At 38.1% G+C, this 18,631-nt stretch overlaps 1 protein-coding gene across 1 annotated transcript; it reads right to left on the bottom strand.

Annotated features, from left to right (window-relative positions):
• Positions 1 to 242: 242 nt before the first annotated feature.
• On the bottom strand, positions 243 to 16,131 carry CCNA2 (cyclin A2). The gene is made up of 12 exons (XM_011996768.1): positions 15,954 to 16,131; positions 11,415 to 11,524; positions 11,194 to 11,297; positions 10,937 to 11,060; positions 6,249 to 8,775; positions 5,229 to 5,472; positions 3,807 to 3,919; positions 3,390 to 3,613; positions 2,237 to 2,444; positions 1,674 to 1,787; positions 919 to 1,052; positions 243 to 564 (listed from the first exon to the last, which is right to left on the bottom strand). Exons 5-12 carry the CDS (start codon positions 6,459 to 6,461, stop codon positions 516 to 518), a joined length of 1,299 nt encoding a protein of 432 aa, XP_011852158.1. The 5' UTR covers positions 6,462 to 8,775; positions 10,937 to 11,060; positions 11,194 to 11,297; positions 11,415 to 11,524; positions 15,954 to 16,131; the 3' UTR covers positions 243 to 515.
• Positions 16,132 to 18,631: the final 2,500 nt, after the last annotated feature.

The raw sequence follows: 18,631 nt of genomic DNA, 5'->3' as shown, positions 1-18,631 counted from the left end.
CAGCCTCTGTTTAGTTTGCAGAACCTAAACAGGTTTTACAAAGAGTGAAAAAGTCTGTATTCAGATATGCTTAGATTATGCCCATCAGCAAATTGATCCAGTTGCTTAGGAAAATGAATGTTAGAATTTGAAGGTCTGTTTTCCTAAACCTACTTTAATTTTAGAGGAAGGTTTTCACTTCCCATTATGTAGTAAACCAAGTAAACTTTTTTAATTGAAATCCTGAAGAAGTTAAATTTGACTTGCGAAGTTTTCCAAATCAATTTATTATCCTGACAGCTGGCATCATTAATACTTTAACAAAACCACTTAAAATTAGCCAAATATCTAAGACAGATACATATACAAAAGATATACAAATTAAAACCATTTAAAAAGTAATAGATACCATAATTTGTACTTGGCCATAACTTCTGTATTCAGAAATGATTGTAAAATTAAAACCTAAGTTAAAAACTGTACACCATATACTTTGAGTGATTTACATCTTAGAAAACAAAGGCAGTCTTTCATTGTTACAGATTTAGTGTCTCTGGTGGGTTGAGGAGAGAAACACCATGATACCTGTAAGTAGAAAAAAAAAACAAAAACATTTTTAGTAAACAGTCACTGGGTAAAGGAGATCATGGAATAATGTTTGTACTCATGTATTGGGAACTAAAAAATGCTATTTCTCTCTGACCGAGTTGATGGTTTTAGAAACATTGGTCCCTGAAACACACATGCATGCCCCTCTTCCTTCTCTCTCCTCCCCCAGACCCAGGGCAGAAAGCATGAACTGCAACCTTCTTCAAACACATAATTAAGAGAACAGCTTCTTAAGGAGGCTATGGCAGATTCATGAATGAAGTTAAAATGTCAAAGATCTCTGAACCATAATCTAGAAAAGTAAGCTTCAATATTCAAGTTAATTCTTACTTTGAATTTTTGTACTTTTCTCTTATTGACTGTTGTGCATGCTGTGGAGCTTTGAGGTAGGTCTGGTGAAGGTCCATGAGACAAGGCTTAAGACTTTCCAGGGTATATCCAGTCTTTCGTATTAATGATTCAGGCTACAGAGAAGGGAATAGGAAGCCCTGAGTTGTGCTTTTAGTAACAGACACCAGTTAATAGTTAGCATTAAGCTTATGTTAAATTTCAGTACTAATCTTTAACTTTTCCAACAACTAGCTTTCTCAGGCCATTATTCCATCTCTCGATCCATTTTTTACTACTTTCTCTGCCAGCAACAGGTCAGATGCTTTTTAAAAAGCTCACCTTTCAATCCAAGTTACGACTAAGCTTACTACCTAACAAAAAGCTACTGTTCAACAGGTAACATGCCTTAAACAGTATATAATCATCCCTCAGTATCCATGAGGGATTGGTTCCAGGACCCTCCCCAAGTATACCCAAATCTGTACATATTCAAGTCCTGCAGTCACCCTTCCATATATATGGGTTTTGAATTCCCTGAATACTGTAGTTTCAATCCACATGTAATTGGAAAAAAATCCATGTGTAAGTGGACTCACACAGTTCAAACCTGTATTTTTCAAAGGTCAACTGTATATATTTGAAGTTTTTCCAAGTAAGAACATCTAGGCAACCCTCAGTTTTGTAGGACAATTATTATTTAATCTGGCATAGGCATTTCAGTCACAAGATAGGTGTGTGAAGACCGTAATACATACCCAGCTTTGTCCTGTGACTGTGTAGAGTGCTAAATGAAAGGCGGCTCCAGCAATAACTGATGGCAAATACTTTAGGTATGGGTCAGCATCTATCAAACTTAATTCTCCCAAAAACTGGAATAAAAAATACTTTATGATCACAAGAGCGTTTAGAATTCAAATGTCAAACCTCTGCCTTCTAACCTAATTTTTTCCTGCCTTTGATAATGGCTCTGTAGCAACCCTAGAAAAAAATATTTCACAGCCTCATCTTTAAACATATCAATCATTTTAGTGTTTTGTTCCATCCTCATCCTGTATTTTCCCTTCTTTATTAACTTTTAAAAAACAATTCTTCTGACTACCCATCCCCAAGATGTCATCCTTAGACCTCTGCTTCTAGTGCTTTCCTGATATAGATTATCTTTTGCCAGCAGCAGGCTTTCTTCCATACTGCAGCATTAATCTCCATCTGAATACTAAATCTCTTCACCATGCTGTACAAAGGAACTACGTTCCTGTACAAGGAATTAGGGCTTACATTACCTAAGAATTGCCATTCAACAAAATGAAAGTTAACTCACCATTGCTAAACTTTCAACTTTGCTGTTTGCAGGCTGCTGATGCAGAAAGTATTGGGTAAGAAACTGATTTACTGTTGGAGCAGCTAAGTCAAAAGTAAGGACTTTCAAAACTAGATGCTCCATTCTCAGAACTTGTTTCTTGGTGTAGGTATCATCTGTAATGTACACAAACTCTGCTACTTCTGGGGGGTATATTTCTTCAAACTTTCTACAATGAAAAAAGTTTTAAGTAATCAGTCCTAAAAGAGAAGCAAGCTTCCTTATCCCAATTCTGAAATCCCATTAGCAGAATATATGGAATGAATCCAAAATCCATACCAACTGCATTTCCAGACACTTGATCATCATTTCTAGTAAAGACTGGATAGCTAATTGCTAATTAAAAGGCCCAAATCAATAAAGGACTTTTGAGATTTTTTTCCCAGTTCAGTCAAAGGAAGTAAATGAAAGGCATGAGACTTCTCAAGATGGGAACAATGCCGGAGTTCACCAAGTAGCTGAAAATTTAGGAAATACAAATCTTAGGAAAACATGTTTCATGTTTTCATTTTTAAATTTAGTGTCTTTTTTTGAGACAGTCTTGCTCTCTTGCCCAGGCCAGAGTGCAGTGGTCCAATCTTAACTTACTGCAACCTCCCCGCTCCAGGTTCAAGCGATTCTCCTGCCTCAGCCTCCCCAGTAGCTGAGATTACAGGCATGTGTCACCATGCCCAGCTAATTTTTATATTTTCAGTAGAGACAGGGTTTCGCCATGATGACCAGGCTGGTCTCGAACTCCTGACCTCAAGTGATCCGCCCACCTTGGCCTCCCAAATTGCTGGGATTATAGGCGCAAGCCACCGCACCCAGCCTTTACTTCTTAATAAAAGAGACACTGCTTATATGCCAGAAAGTAATATTGGAAGGAAAATGTTTTAAAATTTCTAACCTAGTGCACTATATCATCTTCAAGGAATCCAGTTTGGGGAAAAACAGTGTTATAGATTAGAACACAGTTTCATCCTCCTCCACTTCCCCAACCCCACCACATTGCCATCCCTAAAGTAGTCACTGACTCTCTGCCTGGTGTATGTTACAAGGTCACCATTAAAAATCAATTTCTTCCCTAGACAAAAGATCGTGATCACTTTTAAACAAACCAAGGTAGACTTACGAGGCTAACAGCATAGCAGCAGTGCCCACAAGCTGAAGCTTTCCTCTCAGCACTGACATGGAAGAAAGGAACCTATCAATGTAGTTCACAGCCAAATGCAGGGTCTCATTCTGTAGTTTATATTCTTCTCCTACTTCAACTAACCAGTCCACGAGGATAGCTCTCATACTGTTAGTGATGTCTGGCTGTTTCTTCATGTAACCCACTTTAGGTTTACATTTAACCTATTGAGAAAAGTATTTAGTAGTGTTAAAATTGCAATTAGATTATTTTACAATTAAGAGAGGCTACATGCTATAAACTTAACTGTAGCATTAGAATAATTCATTAGTTTAAAAATTTAAACATTATCCTCTCAATTTCATTTAGCCACATTTAACAAATACATTACACAAACTGGATTCAGAGAACCTTTACCTCCATTTCCCTAAGGTATGTGTGAATATCCTCATGGTAGTCTGGTACTTCATTAACACTCACTGGCTTTTCATCTTCTAATACAATTGACATGTCCATAGTATGTGGTGACTCTGGGACAATTAAAAAGATATGATTAAATTAATTGTTTGTCTACTTAGTTTAATAGCTAAAAATGACTGCCCTTGTAAGGAATTTCATATTAACAAAGCACTTATTTCATCAAACTAAAAAGAGCTTCTCATGACGAAAAAGGTAGAATATTTTACCTTAGTCTCCGTATCTCTGTACATATAGCTTTGGAATGATTTTAGTTAATGAAGGGGGAAAGAAAACCATATTGGTAGGCCCCTAACAGGAAAACGAGAATCAGGTATTATCTTACAGTATCCATCTTCCACAACAGAAAGGAGCAGATGGCATGGTGGTTCTGTTAGGACAGAACACTTAAAATCCAAGTTTTGAGATAATATCTAAGGTTTGCCCTAAGAGAGACTGCAGATCCCAGAGTCTGACATATACAAAGCCCAAGTAGGCGATAGCTAGAATCAGTTAAATGGCCTCCATTAACAAGTGTTATTAAGAAATTAGGTTTGTTATGGGCAAATGGATTAACACTATAAATTATTTTTTGTAGTATAAATTATCTTTTGAAGCAAAGAGTATCATCCATTATTCTTTTCGCTTCAAAGATCACCTTGAGATTAAACATTTTCTGCAAAATTTTGATAAAAACACACAAATTATTATTTCCAAAGGACTTTTCCTGCTCACCCCTCCTTCCCCACGATTAATACAACTAAAAACTAAAATGAGACTGGATTTAGTGAGCTGTCCAGTGACTCGATATCCCTAGGGCAAAGAAACAGTACAAACTGCAAAGAGCTGTTTGCAGCAGCTACTTTAATACATGGGTAAGAGTAAACAGCTATGGTACAACTGTTTACTTGTAGGAGGAAAAGTGTCACTTTCTGGTATCAGATGATAATCCAGACTGGTTTTATAGAAACAAAATTATAAAACTGGAAGAGATGTTATGTAATCACAATATTTAAGACTGCATCTTCAAATATCACACTCTAAGTGATATATAAGTGAGTTAAATAAAACTGAAATCTATTCTCCCAACCAAGAACACATTTATGGGATCAGATTAAAATAAGCATTTAAGATCTAATTATAATTAGACTGATGTGACTGGCAGTGACCCTGAAAGAGCACTAGATTAGGATCCTTTTGTACATCACCAGGTCGAGTGTTAGCCGTGAGATCTGAGATAAGTCACATCCTTTCTAAGCCTTGTTACATTAAACCTAACTCACTGTAATCAAAATGATTACATAAGACATCTTAAAATGCAAATCATTAATCTCTAATAATTATAATTACCGTAAATTCATATAGATTTTCCTTAAAACTTACCAAAACTACCATCCATTGGATAATCAAGAGGGACCAATGGTTTTCTGGGTCCAGGTAAACTAATGGCTGAATTAAAAGCCAGGGCATCTTCACGCTCCGTTTTTTGAGATTCAGCTGGCTTCTTCTGAGTCTCTTTTTCTGCTTCATCCACATGAATGGTGAACGCAGGCTGTTTACTGTTTGCTTTCCAAGGAGGAACGGTGACATGCTCATCATTTACAGGAAGATCCTTAAGGGGTGCAACCTAAACAAAAATAAATAACTGGCTTTGAGCCTGCTAAATAGTTTTGCATTCTTTCTCTTATGGGTGTTGGCCTTTGCTTTTTCTCCCAAATACTCTATCAGGAATTAAACTTTCTGGGACAAACAATAGTTTGAGTATTCAAAAGAGAAGGGATGTTCCCATTTGTCACAGGCATTCCCACAAAGGCTATCAATAGATAACACTAGGTAGAATTATGCAAAACTAATCAGGGCCACAAGAAGGGTCGGGTGGCAAGTCAATACATGACAAGTTTAGGAAAGACAGGGCAAAAAAGTGTTGGTTCACCACTGTCGCCCGAGGGTGGAGCAACAGAGCAAATCCGGCTAAAATGGCGGAATTTGCCAAAAGCAAAGTTATTTCGTACACCCTTTTCTAAAGTAGAGGTTATCTCTTAACCGTGAGGAGGAAGGGGGTCAGAGTCCTACAGTAGTGCCTGGGGTTTAAAAGTGGAGAGAAAGGCGCGGAGCTGAGCGAAGACTACACGTTTTAGAGCTTGGTTTGACCCCATTATGTACAGGCAGATGCCACCTATAGAGAGCAGACAGGCAGCATACACACAGTGTTGGCGGGGTCCTGATGCTAATAATGGGAGGATTCCTATTGTGGCATCCCACACACCAGCACCAAGTGGACTCCAGACCCTGGCCCCCTTCCAAAAGCCCAGGACATGCCTTCTCGCCACTCTTCTCTGCCTGCTAAGCCAGTGCCAAACCCTGCTCGACCCACCCTCCTGCAGATATCCCGCATCCCTTTACCCGTCGCGTCTTCGGCCTCTGCTGCTGCGCTAGACCCCGCGGGTTCCCGGCCTTCAGTACCGCCAGCGCGGCCCGGGTCCGTGGTTGCTGGACGGGCGCTGCCTTTTCCGGGTTGATATTCTCCTGGTCCTCTTGGAGCGCAGTCTGCTGCAATGCTAGCAGCGCTGAGCCCGCCTCGCGGGTCGCAGGCCCCGGCGCGGAGTTGCCCAACATCACTGCTCCCGGGAGTGGACGGCGGGATCAGCCTGCGGCGCCAAGCAGCGTGCACTCTGCCCAGCCCACCCGGCCAAAGAACAGTCGTAGCCGCCGGTCGCAGCCCAGGCCAGCCTACCCGCCCGCCCGCTCACCCAGCTCGAGACCACGCAGGGTCGAGGAGGTTGCGAAAGGCGCAGGAAGGCACGGCCGGGCGTGGCGGGCCAAAGACACCCCGAGATGTAGCGAGCAGCCCGCCGGAGCGGCGGCTGTTCTTGCAGTTCAAGTATCCCGCGACTATTGAAATGGACCAATGAAAGCGCTCGCAGCCTTGACGTCATTCGAGGCGACAGGGTCGCAAGCGAGTGAAGGAAGCACCAAAGGAAACTGAGCAGGGGCGGGGCAGGAGGGAGAAACGAACTGGGGCTGGGGCGGGAGAAAACGCCTGCGCTGGTCGGGGAGAGGTAGGGGTACTCAGGGCCCGAGCTTCCGATTACTTTGAGCCACCTAGAGAGCGAGGCGGTCCAAAGACTGACTCTAAGCCTTTTAGGGAATTAAACGGAATTAAACTTTGGCGACTATCATTTGGGCTGCCCAGCCTTTAGCTCTGGGACCTCTAGTTAGCTCAAGTGACTTTTTCCCAAGGTCTAAAATCTGGACCACGTTTTTCAGTATCTCCGATTCTCCGTTTTCTTATTTGTTAATAGGGACTAATAACTACAGTCATACGGTTGTTAGGATTAAATAATGTGCATAAATTAACACAGAGCTCACATAGTAATACAGTACTGAAGTGTCAGACTGTAGTAATATCATCTTAACATTTAGGCATTTATTCATAGTAACCAGAAATTGTGTTTTATGCTTTTTATTTTTCCTAATGAAGATGCAATTAAGTGCCACCTTGAACTACTGTTGATATATATATAATAAATATACAATGCATTACAAAATATTCAAATAGAGTCATTAATTTTTATCTATTTTTCCCCAAGCTGTGGCAGCCAACAAAAAATACAATGACATTCTAGTGACCTAGATATAATTATGTTCCTTTCAGAAGTAAAGTTTCTTTAAATATAGTAAAAACAATACGATCTTATTAAAATAAAATTCTCTTAACTATATGTGCCTGTAACAAATTTTTATATTTATATACAAAGCTTGCACGTACCTAGTAAGTATAATAGCATATCATTAAGAAGCATTGTTTTCTAAAAAATTAGTGAGTCTGCCCTTCTTGAAACAAAGCTTATTTTCCATTATCTTTATGCCATTTTAAGACGTTTCAATATTTCTTTGAAATTAATAAATATGAATTAAGATTAATGTACAAAACTTCTGTAGCCTTAATGTCATATATGATAAAAAGAGATCATACTGGTGTAGGAAAATCTAAGATGGCATCACTATTTCTGCACTCTTCACTTGTAGCGTGCTTGAATAGCTCCACTGGTTACAGCATGTCTAGTTAAGATCCCCTGACTCTGTGTAAGCTCTTCTTATTTCCCTGACTACAATTTATAGCACTGAGCCAAGTCCAGCATTTCCACAAACTGCAGCAGAGTCATAAAACATCACCAAGCAAAAGGAAAATCAGTTGCAAATCAATCCTATCTCCTAGAAAAAATAATTGGTAGGTTACTTCCACTAGCTGGCAACATACATAGTAACCAGGACACAAAGCAAGTACCAGTACTTGGGTTCTGGTCCCAGCTTTATAAAATACTAGCATGTCCTCTTAATCACAAAATTTCACTGAGAATCAGTTTTCTTATATGATTTGACAAACTTATACAACAGTTGTTAAGATCAAATAAGGTAATACATAAAAATACATTTTGAAACCTATAAAGCAGTTTATATATTTATGTGTTTATGTACCTTGTAATACATTTGAATATATTTTCATTTTCCACATATTACTTCTCAATTTAAAAATTAAAACAGCCACTTATCAAAAATTCATTAAAATCCTATTTAAATCATTCTATTTGTGTTTTAAAAATAAAAACTCTTTTAGAAAGTTCAACTTGTCAAAAGAAACAGAAGCATTACTTTAAAAAGCCATTATATCTCAAATATTTTTAGATATAAAAAAGCAGTTGAAATTAAAGTATGTACACAGTTAACTTCTAATTCTGTTTTAACATTTTTCATTTAAACAGACCACTTCTTTGGGACTTTACCTTATTTGTATTTCATGCTGCATCAAAGAATGAAATCAATGCATTTTGGTCATAACTGTCCAGAATTTCCAATAGAAGGGGTACTTTAGTTTTTACATTGGTGCCTTTGAACTTAAATTTATCTATGAAAAGATCAGTGATCATGCCTATAAAGAAAAAACATAAATTTCCTGTCAGTGATTAGTTATATTTAATTACACAGTATTTCACTAAAGTAATTGCTTGATAATCTATTTTTAAGCACCTGTAATTCCATTATTTACATACACAAACCTAAAAGCCATGATGTTTTTAAAAATATTCATTTTGGGGGGATTTTAAAACAAGTTTCAAGATATAAATAGTTTGCCTAATAACCCTCTTAACAATTGATTACAAGCTATTAATTCAGACAATCAACTACTGGTCATTTTTGAACTGCTATCAGTATATATAACATCACAACAAGTGGTATCTTTTTTCCACCAAGCAGACCATTTTGACATAGTGTAGGCAGATTCTATTTTTAACAGCTTATCTGAATTAAAATATTCCATCTACATGTTGACCATTCTTGGGATTTGACTTGAAGGCAAATAGTCCTAAGTTCAAAGATCTGGGTAAATCATTTCGCCTTGAGTTTTCTCATATGTAAAATAGGAATTATTCAAGCTGTAAATCCTTTATCCAAAAAGCTTGATGCAAGATGTATTTCAGAATTTTTCCTATTTTAGGAAGATAATGAAAGGAATATACTATAGTATTAACCCCAAGGGGACTGAGTGGCAGCATTCAATAGCAAAACATAGTACTATTTCTGTCACAAAATATATGGATGAATATTTGCACTAAGTGGAATAAAAAAGATATAACTTCAGGCTGGGCACCGTGGCTCACTCCTGTAATCCCAGCACTTTGGGAGGCTAAGGTGGGCAGATCACGAAGTCAGGAGTTTAAAAGCAGCCTGGCCAATCTGGTGAAACCCCGTCTCTACTAAAAGTACAAAAAAATTAGCTGGGCATGGTGGCACGCACCTGTAATTCCAGCTACTCAGGAGGCTGAGGCAGGAAAATTGCTTGAACCCAGAGGGCAGAGGTGGCAGTGAGCCGAGATTGCACCACTGACTCCAGCCCGGGGACCAAGCAAGACTCTCTCTCAAAAAAAAAAAAAAAAAAGAAGAAGAAGAAAAAAGAAAACCTCCTGTCAGGTTAAGTCAAGTTTTGTTATTAAATTAATTCAGATTAAGTCAAGATTTTGCTGTCAAATTATTTATGAAAAAAACTTTGATTTACAAAGCTGTCTGGATTTTGCAATCAGTGATGTTATGTACAGCCAATCTCATAAGTTATTACAAGGATAAAAGAGATCATGTGCTTGCCATGTAATAAAGGTTAAGACATTAAATACAGCCACAGTTTGCGAGAAAGTCTCTGGATATGTAATAAGAAATTCAGTAGGCAGGTTTAAGGATCAGTGTGGACTAATGATACCAATTGGCTCTACAGTGACTATGGAAGACTTGGCATAGTGTAAAAGGCATGCATTTTGGAGTGAGAAGATTCTAATACAGGCATTATCACTAGCTTGCTAGGTGACAACAAATTCCTTAGACTCAGATTTCAGTTAAAGTGTATGAAAAATGAAGATAATACCACTTAACGTTGCAGAGCTATTGTAAGGATTAAATATCTCACCTGATTATGAAGACAGTGTAAATAGTGTGCTATATACAACAGGTCTTATGTAAAGATTGCTAATAAAATTGTCTTAAGCTGTTTCTTCCTTCCTCACTCCTTCTTTCCCTCCCCTCACCTCCTTTACTCTGTTTCAGTACAATTTGTGAAACATTCAACTTCTCACCACCAAAGTAAGTTTGGAATTGTAAATTGACACCACACGAATACTGTATATCCTTTATTAAATTTTGCCTTCAAATTTTTAAATGCTGCATTTTTATATTTCACAATAGCAACAAAACATGACAAATATTTATGTGAAATACAGTCTAAGCGCTAAAGGTTCACAGATTACATTCATTTTATACCAGGTTTGTTCATATATATAGATTAACTCATCACGGTATACTTATTTCTTAATATACTTGTATTTTATCAAGTAAAAGAATTAAATATTAAAAGTGGCTTGACAAAAGACAGAAATATCCTGTGCAATAAATTGGTTGTCAACCAATTTACTGATTCATGACTGGTTCATGAATCATGACTGATGTAATCTTTTTATCTTTCTGCCCAGCTTCTCTTATATGATCCTTGGGAAATAGCCAGTTGAAAAGAAATATGTTAAGGTATTCTAGAATGGTCCACTAACCATAGAGTCTTTCAAGATGTGCAGGTTGCTTTTTGTATTCTTCCTGTAGGTGATCTGCCTCTTCTAGAATACAGCGATATTCTGGTATCAAAAAGTTCATATTTCCCTCATGAATCTGCAATTCCTTATTTAAAATTAAAAACAGAAGCACCTTAATATTCAAAATTCAATCCAATGTAATGTTAAAGTAACGATAATTTTAGAAATCCTGTGACTTAAAATAATAATCACCAGTCCACGACAACACATGTACTTACTTTTAAAGCATCAATTAACTGCACTTTCTTAGCCAAAAGCAACTGGTACTCCAGCTTTGGGTGGATTAGCTTTAAAGTGTGTTGGACTGATACTTCATTTATCTCTAGAAGGAGGTGACCGGATGCAGTTAGATAAATCACTTTGATCAGAAACATTAATAATGTAACAACAACACAAAATAAACATCAGAAAGAATTATTAATTTTGTTTGTTTCTTTACCGTATGATATGTTGAGGTTAATTTTCCTTTTTGTAGCTTCTTTAGAAAGCACATCTTTTAGGATGGAGATAGTAGAAATGTTGTCAGATTTAAAAACTCCCTCTCCTTTTCTATAAAATTAATATATTTTTTAAAAGAATAGCTGTAGAAGGAAATTGTCCAGTACATATATATTTTATGATTAGTACTTAGTGTATAGATTTCATTTGACTGTAGATTTCTTTTGTATACATATATCATTAAAGCAAATTTAAACATGTAATCCTTTACTATTATATTAATTCAGCTTCTGAATATACTCGTAAAACTAAACAAAAGATATATGCCTCCTAAAGATGTGACAATTTGTATAAAAACTTCATTTAGAACAACTTTTACCTTCACTTTTCACTAATATTTCCAACAGCCAACCTCATATATATACATATATAAAACGCACTTAGAATTGCTTACTTACATAAGTGTGTTTTTCTTTCATGTAATCATACAAATTACAATGTGACTATATGCTTTATCCTTAAAAGAAATCTGATATCAAATATGTAAGAATGAAATCTGCTGTTTTTCATGCTCAGCATCCAATGCCACTGCTTATGGTCAGAGGACCGTTATTTTTCTTTTCTTTTTTTGAGACAGACTCTCATTCTGTTGCCAGGCTGGAATGCAGGGGCGCGATCTCGACTGACTGCAATCTCCACCTCCTGGGTTCAAGCGATTCTCCTGCCTCAGCCTCCCAAGTAGCTGGGATTACAGGCAGGCGCCACTACACCCAGCTAATTTTTTTATATTTTTAGTAGCGATGGCATCTCACCATGTTGGCCAGGATGGTTTCGATCTCCAGAACTTGTGATCTGCCCGCCTTGGCCTCCCAAAGTGCTGGGATTACAGGCATGAGCCACCACGCCCGGCCAGGATCGTTATTTTTCTTTAGGGTACCACTCCTCTTTCTCTTGCCCTCTTCAGTCCATATAGTTTCAGTGGCATTGGTCTCAATCTATTTATGGGACTTCAGGAGGAAGCATTGAGCAGTACATTCCATACCCCTGACCACAGTGGTTCATGGCTTGACAGTGATACTCAATCCTGGGATTTTTACTGGAGCTAGTGGGCAAGAGAAGTTCTATAGCAGCTGAAAATATATACAACTGGATTCCAGGAACTGCTGGTGGCCATAACACTGCATGGTAAAGCCAAGAAAAGATAAAAGCAGAACTGAACATGGGATAAAATCTTGATGACATCAATTAAGCCACTGATCCAGTTGTGCATGAGGCAGATTATTGCTAGACTTTTGAGTTATGTGAGATGATAAATTTATTTTATTTGGTTAAGTTGCTTGCATTTGGTTCCTTTTTACGATGACCAAGTTTCCTAATTAATATATATCATCTTTCATATAGTTAATGCCTTTTCATTTGGTTTTCACACACACACAAATGATGTATGCCAACTAGCTATATGCAAATGATAATTGCTTTGGCCTGGTGTAGTGGCTCACGCCTGTAATCCCAGCACTTTGGGAGGCCAAGGCAAGCAGATCACTTGAGGTCAGGAGTTCAAGACCTCATGTTGGCCATGGTGAGACCCGTCTCTACTGAAAATACAAAAATTAGCCAGGCGTGGTAGCACACTCCTAAAATTCCAGCTGCTCAGGAGGCTAAGTCATGAGAACCACTTGAGCCTGGGAGGAGGAGGTTGCAGTGAGCCGAGATTGCGACACTGCACTCCAGCCCGGGCTGATGAGTAAGACCCTGTCTCAAAACAAACAAAAAAAAAGATAATTTTTTTTTTTCTAGAAATGAATAATACACTTACTACTTTGATCTCAATTGTGTTTTAGAAATCATGACATTTCTATTAGTCTTTAATCTTAACAGATGATCTTTAGTAAACACATAGTGCCAGGTACTATAGAATGACTCAAATGGTTATCTTCTTTTAATCATCATAACAATTCAATAAAGTAAGTGCTATTATTTTCATTCTTCAGAAAAGAAAACTGAAGCTCAGAGAGTTAAGCAACCAGCTAGGGTCACATAGCTGGTAAGTCACAGAGCCAGGATTCAAATCTAAGTACATCTGCCTGCAAAGCACATAAGTCTACACTACCTCCATACACATATATTTTATTCAGGCATCTGAAAAACATCTGTTGAGCATCTATTATGTGCAAAACTATGTTTTAGGTCCTTGGAGGCTACATACAAAAATATTTAAAATTAGATTGTCCACAAAAATAAAGTTTAACATAGAGAAATAAATTTATATAAAAATTATTAGGGGCCAGGCGTGGTGGCTCATGCCTGTAATCCCAGACTTTGGGAGGCCAAGGCAGGCAGATCATGAGGTCAAGAGATCGAGACCATCCTGGCCAACATGGTGAAACCCTATCTCTACTAAAAATACAAAAATTAGCTGGGCATGGTGGCACATGCCTGTAGTCCCAACTACTCGGGAGGCTGAGGCAGGAGAATCACTTGAACCCAGGAAGTGGAGGTTGCAGTGAGCCAAGATCGCGCCACGGCACTCCAACCTGGTGACAGAGCGAGACTCTGTCTCAAAAAATATATAATAAAAAATAAAAAATAATTATATACTTTAAGCAGATAACAATAAATATCACAGACAAGTAAGAAAAAAATGCTATGGAAACAGAGAAGAGAATCAAGGAAGGCTTCAAAAATGTAGCTACTGCTGGGTACGGTAGCTTGCACCTATAATCCCAGCTACTGAGGAGGCTGAGGCAGGAGGATTACTTGAAGCCAGGAGTTTGAGACCAGCTTGGGCAACACAGTGTGACCCTGTTTCTTAAAAAAAAAAAAAAAAAAATAGCTATTAAGCTGGACCTTAAAGGATAAACAGTTTTGAATCTTAAGAAAAAATATTCAAAGCCACAGAATGATAAAGAGCAAAGGTGTGCTATTATAAAAGTATATAATATGCTAGGGGCATATTGAATTGTCTGCTATGATTAATGTGTGAGGTTCACTGTGGTACTTCAAAATGGGAGTAATTATTACAGGTTTAGACACAGATAAGCTTCCTTGGACGGTATAGTGAAAAACCTCCATAGAATGGATGTTAAAACCAATTAGATTTCTGAAGAGTTCTTGGTTCTAAAAGGCTGAATTCTGAGGTAAAATTATGTTTTTAGAACAATACCATTATTATTTTAAAATAACAAGAGAAGCAAAAGGTATTCTACTTCTTGCTCCTGAGTTGAGAGAACTTAGGAGAATACCACAATTATCTGCTTAGGGAAAGACCCTTAAGAGGCCAGAGAAAGAATAATGAGCTCTCTCCCAGACAACACAAAGCAAAACAAAAACAAAAACAAAAACACACACACAGAAAACAAAAACAACCTACAGGCCAGGTGTGGTGGCTCACACCTATAATCCCAGCACTTTGGGAGGCCAAGGCAGGAGGATTGCTTGAGCTCAGGAGTTTGAGACCAGCTTGACCAACATGGTGAAACCCTGTCTCTACAGAAAATAAAAAAATTAGCTGGGCATGTTGGTGAATGCCTGTGGTCCCAGCTACTCAGGAGGCTGAGGTGGCTGGATCACTTGAGCCTGGGAGGTCGAGGCTGCAGTAAGCCAAGATCATGCCACTGCACTCTAACCTGGGTGACAGAATGAGAGCCTGTCTCAAAACAAACAAAAGGAACAAACAAAAAACAACCTACAGATGTCAGAAAGAATGAAAAAGGAAAGACTCTGAAGAAGCAGGAGGATCCAAGCTCAATGGGTAGATGTAGAGAAATTAGCCTTGCCCAAGAAGTAGGCCATTTCACATTCAGAGACAGGTTAAAAAAAAAAAAAGGAAAAGTTTAGCTTCTACTATATTGAGAAGTTGAGAGGAATTATTGGAACTTATAGAAGATGAGTTAGAGGTAATGGTGGAGGAGCGACGGGTGTAACTAGAAGCTTGAGAAGAGTGTAACACAATATAATGACCTCCAAACTGTATCAGAATAGCTGCCAAAAGCCTGCATTTTCTAAGCCCTAAACTTCTAAGCCATGTTATATTTGTGCATAAAGAAATTCAACTGGAGTTTTTATTGGAATTAGGATAAATATTCAAATCAATTTGGGTAGGACTGTCGTCTTTTACAATGTCTTCATATTGATGACTATAGAATATATTACTCCATTTAATCAAGTCATTTATGTTAATAAAATCTTACAGTTTTCGTCATGTAACTTCTACATATTTCTGATTAAGAATATTCCTACAGATTTTATCTGGCTATTTTGTTATTGTTATTGCTACTCTGAAAGGGTCTTTTAAAATAATTTATTTTCTCACTAGTTATTGTTATTGTTGGGAACTTAAGAAATGTGTTGATCTTTGCATATACATCTTTACTCAATCACTTTTCCAAACTTACTAATTTGATTTGTTTTTCAATAGATTATCTTGAACAGTATAGATTTTCAATCAGATTACTCACAAATAACTTCTAACTTAAAGGAAAACTTAGAAGCTACATTTATATAAAATGACACTTGTGAACCAGTAATAAGTTTGATTTACCTGTAGATACTTTCAAGTTGTGTATCTAGAAAGGTGTTCTGAAAGTAAAATGTCACACATTCTCCTGCTGGAGGTTTTTCTGGAACTTCAGGCAGACAAAAAACCACCCAGGAGTGAACTTCAGCAAAACTGAACTGGCCTGTTAGAGTCAGTGTATTCATGGGTCTGTAATACAATAGTAGAGGCATATATTTATGTGTGGGAATACATGAAGGTATTATCTGTACACATTAATAAGCAGAATTTTGTAATATTTGTTAAACAAATATAAATGAAAACATTCAATTTTCTCAGATTAATCTTATACGTAAAATAAATGAACATTTCAATTTCATGAAAAAAAATCGAACACTTACCTATACCTGCACCTGTGCTAAGTATCAGTTAACTGATGTATGTAAACAGGTTTTATTCATTATAACATGTTTTCAAATAAAATTCCATTTATTTGGGAATATTTCATCTTTAAAAAGTTTTTATTTTTTTATTTTTATAGAGATGAGGTCTTACTATGTTGCCCAGGCTGGTCTCGAACTCTAGGGCTCAAGCAATCCACCTCCCTCGGCTTCCCAAAGTGCTCAGATTACAGGTGTGAGCCACCATACCCAGCCCTCATTTTAAAAAAGCTTATCTAGTATTTCTACTACGTAAACTACAAAACATACTTATACAAGAATCTCCTTAGGGAAATAATCAGTATAGTGTGAAGGCAAAGAATTGGGCTTTTGAGTAAGACAGGCATGGGTTGTTCCATTATTTACTAGCTCTGTGCCATTGGACAACTTACAGAATAATACCTTCTATCTTCCCGAAATATGGAATCATACTTTCTATCTTGCAAAAGCACACACTAAAGTAACATAAAAAAACTGTAAAATAAATCAAATTTAAAATAAATCAGATGGATAATTATAAAGAGTTAAGAAAATGCAATTTATGAAATGAAAAGTTCAGACCAATCCTCTCATTTGCAGATGAAAAAACTAAAACCTAGAGACTAAATTAAATTATACCCCCAAAGTCAGACAGGAACAGATTGTAATCCAAGTCTCTTGATTACCAATTTGCTGTTCTTTCTAGCACACCATGCCGCCTCCATTAATACAACCTTGACTTTTAATGTTTTCCAAAAATCTTCGTTAGGAATAGTCTGCCTTACATCTTCTTTAAATTATATATTTTAAATTATAGGCAGCAATACAAAGAACATGGGTTTTGGCTTAAATTCATAGCTTTAGTCCCTTTATGAGCAAGTTACTTACTTTTCTAAGCCTCCATTTCTCATTTATAAAATGGAGACATTATTACCTGTCTTGCTATAAGATTTAAATACTTCATAAGCTCCCAGCATAATACATGGCACAAAGAAAGTAATCAGTAACTGTTCCTCTCTTTCCCTTCTCTTTAAGCCCATGTTCTGAAAAACTACAAAAAGGTGGATGCCTAAGTTGGCATGGAAATAAAAGGCACTATCACAACCAATTGCTTTATCAGTATTCCCTAAGAAGAAATATAAAGGAAATATAATATTTGAGGCTAATACAATGAGGTCCTATTCACAGAGAACTATTATACTATCTAAAGGTTAAATGGGGGGGGGGGGGCGTGCCCAAGATGGCCAAATAGGAGCAGCTCCAGCCTCCAGCTCCCAGCGTGAGCGACACAGAAGACGGGTGATTTCTGCATTTTCAACTGAGGTACCGGGTTCATCTCACTGGGGCGTGTCGGACAGTTGGCGCTGGTCTGCGGGTGCAGCCTGACCAGTGAGAGCTGAAGCAGGGAGAGGCATCGCCTCACCTGGGAAGTGCAAGGGGGAAGGGAATTCCTTTTCCTTGCCAAAGGATATTGAGACACACAACACCTGGAAAATCGAGTAACTCCCACCCTAATACTGCACTTTACCAAGGGTCTTAGCAAACGGCACACCAGGATATTATATCCCACACCTGGCCCAGAGGGTCCTATGCCCATGGAGCCTCCCTCATTGCTAGCACAGCAGTCTGAGATCTAACTGCAAGGTGGCAGCAAGGCTGGGGGAGAGGTACCCGCCATTGCTGAGGCTTAAGTAGGTAAGCAAAGCTGCCGGGAAGCTTGAATTGGGTGGAGCCCACCACAGCTCAAGGATGCCAGCCTGCCTCTGTAGAATCCTCTTCTGGGGACAGGGCATAGCTAAACAAAAAGCAGCAGAAACCTCGGCAGAGGTAAATGGCCCTCACTGACAACTTTGAAGAGAGCAGTGGATCTCTCAGCACGGAGGTTGAGATCTGAGAATGGACAGACTGCCTGCTCAAGTGGGTCCCTGAACCCTGAGTAGCCTAACTGGGAGACATCCCCCACGAGGTGCAGACCAACACCTCACACCTCACACGGCAGGGTACACCCCTGAGACGAAGCTTCCAGAGCAAGAATCAGACAGCAACACTCGCTGCTCAGCAAGATTCTATCTTCTGCAGCCTCCACTGCTGATACCCAGGCAAAGAGGGTCTGGAATGGACCTCAAGCAAACTCCAACAGACCTACAGCTGAGGGTCCTGACTGTTAGAAGGAAAACTAACAAACAGAAAGGACACCCACACCAAAATCCCATCAGTACATCACCATCATCAAAGACCAAAGGCAGATAAAACCACAAAGATGGGGAAAAAGCAGGGCAGAAAAGCTGGAAATTCAAAAAATCA

Source organism: Mandrillus leucophaeus, unplaced genomic scaffold (genome assembly GCF_000951045.1).
Source record: "Mandrillus leucophaeus isolate KB7577 unplaced genomic scaffold, Mleu.le_1.0 Scaffold523, whole genome shotgun sequence".
NCBI classification, from domain to species: Eukaryota; Metazoa; Chordata; class Mammalia; order Primates; family Cercopithecidae; genus Mandrillus; species Mandrillus leucophaeus.
Note: the sequence above shows the minus strand (reverse complement) of the source record. Positions and strands in the feature narration are given on the sequence as shown.

What these genes read in the sequence shown, in the direction of transcription:
- CCNA2 (XM_011996768.1), bottom strand. Translation starts at nt 6,461, where the DNA reads ATGTTGGGCAACTCCGCGCCGGGGCCTGCGACCCGCGAGGCGGGCTCA. An exon ending in CATACCTTAGGGAAATGGAG is followed by an intron (nt 3,614 to 3,806) that starts GTAAAGGTTCTC and finishes TTTTCTCAATAG; the next exon opens with GTTAAATGTAAACCTAAAGT. An exon ending in CAGTCACAGGACAAAGCTGG is followed by an intron (nt 1,053 to 1,673) that starts GTATGTATTACG and finishes CCTTCTCTGTAG; the next exon opens with CCTGAATCATTAATACGAAA.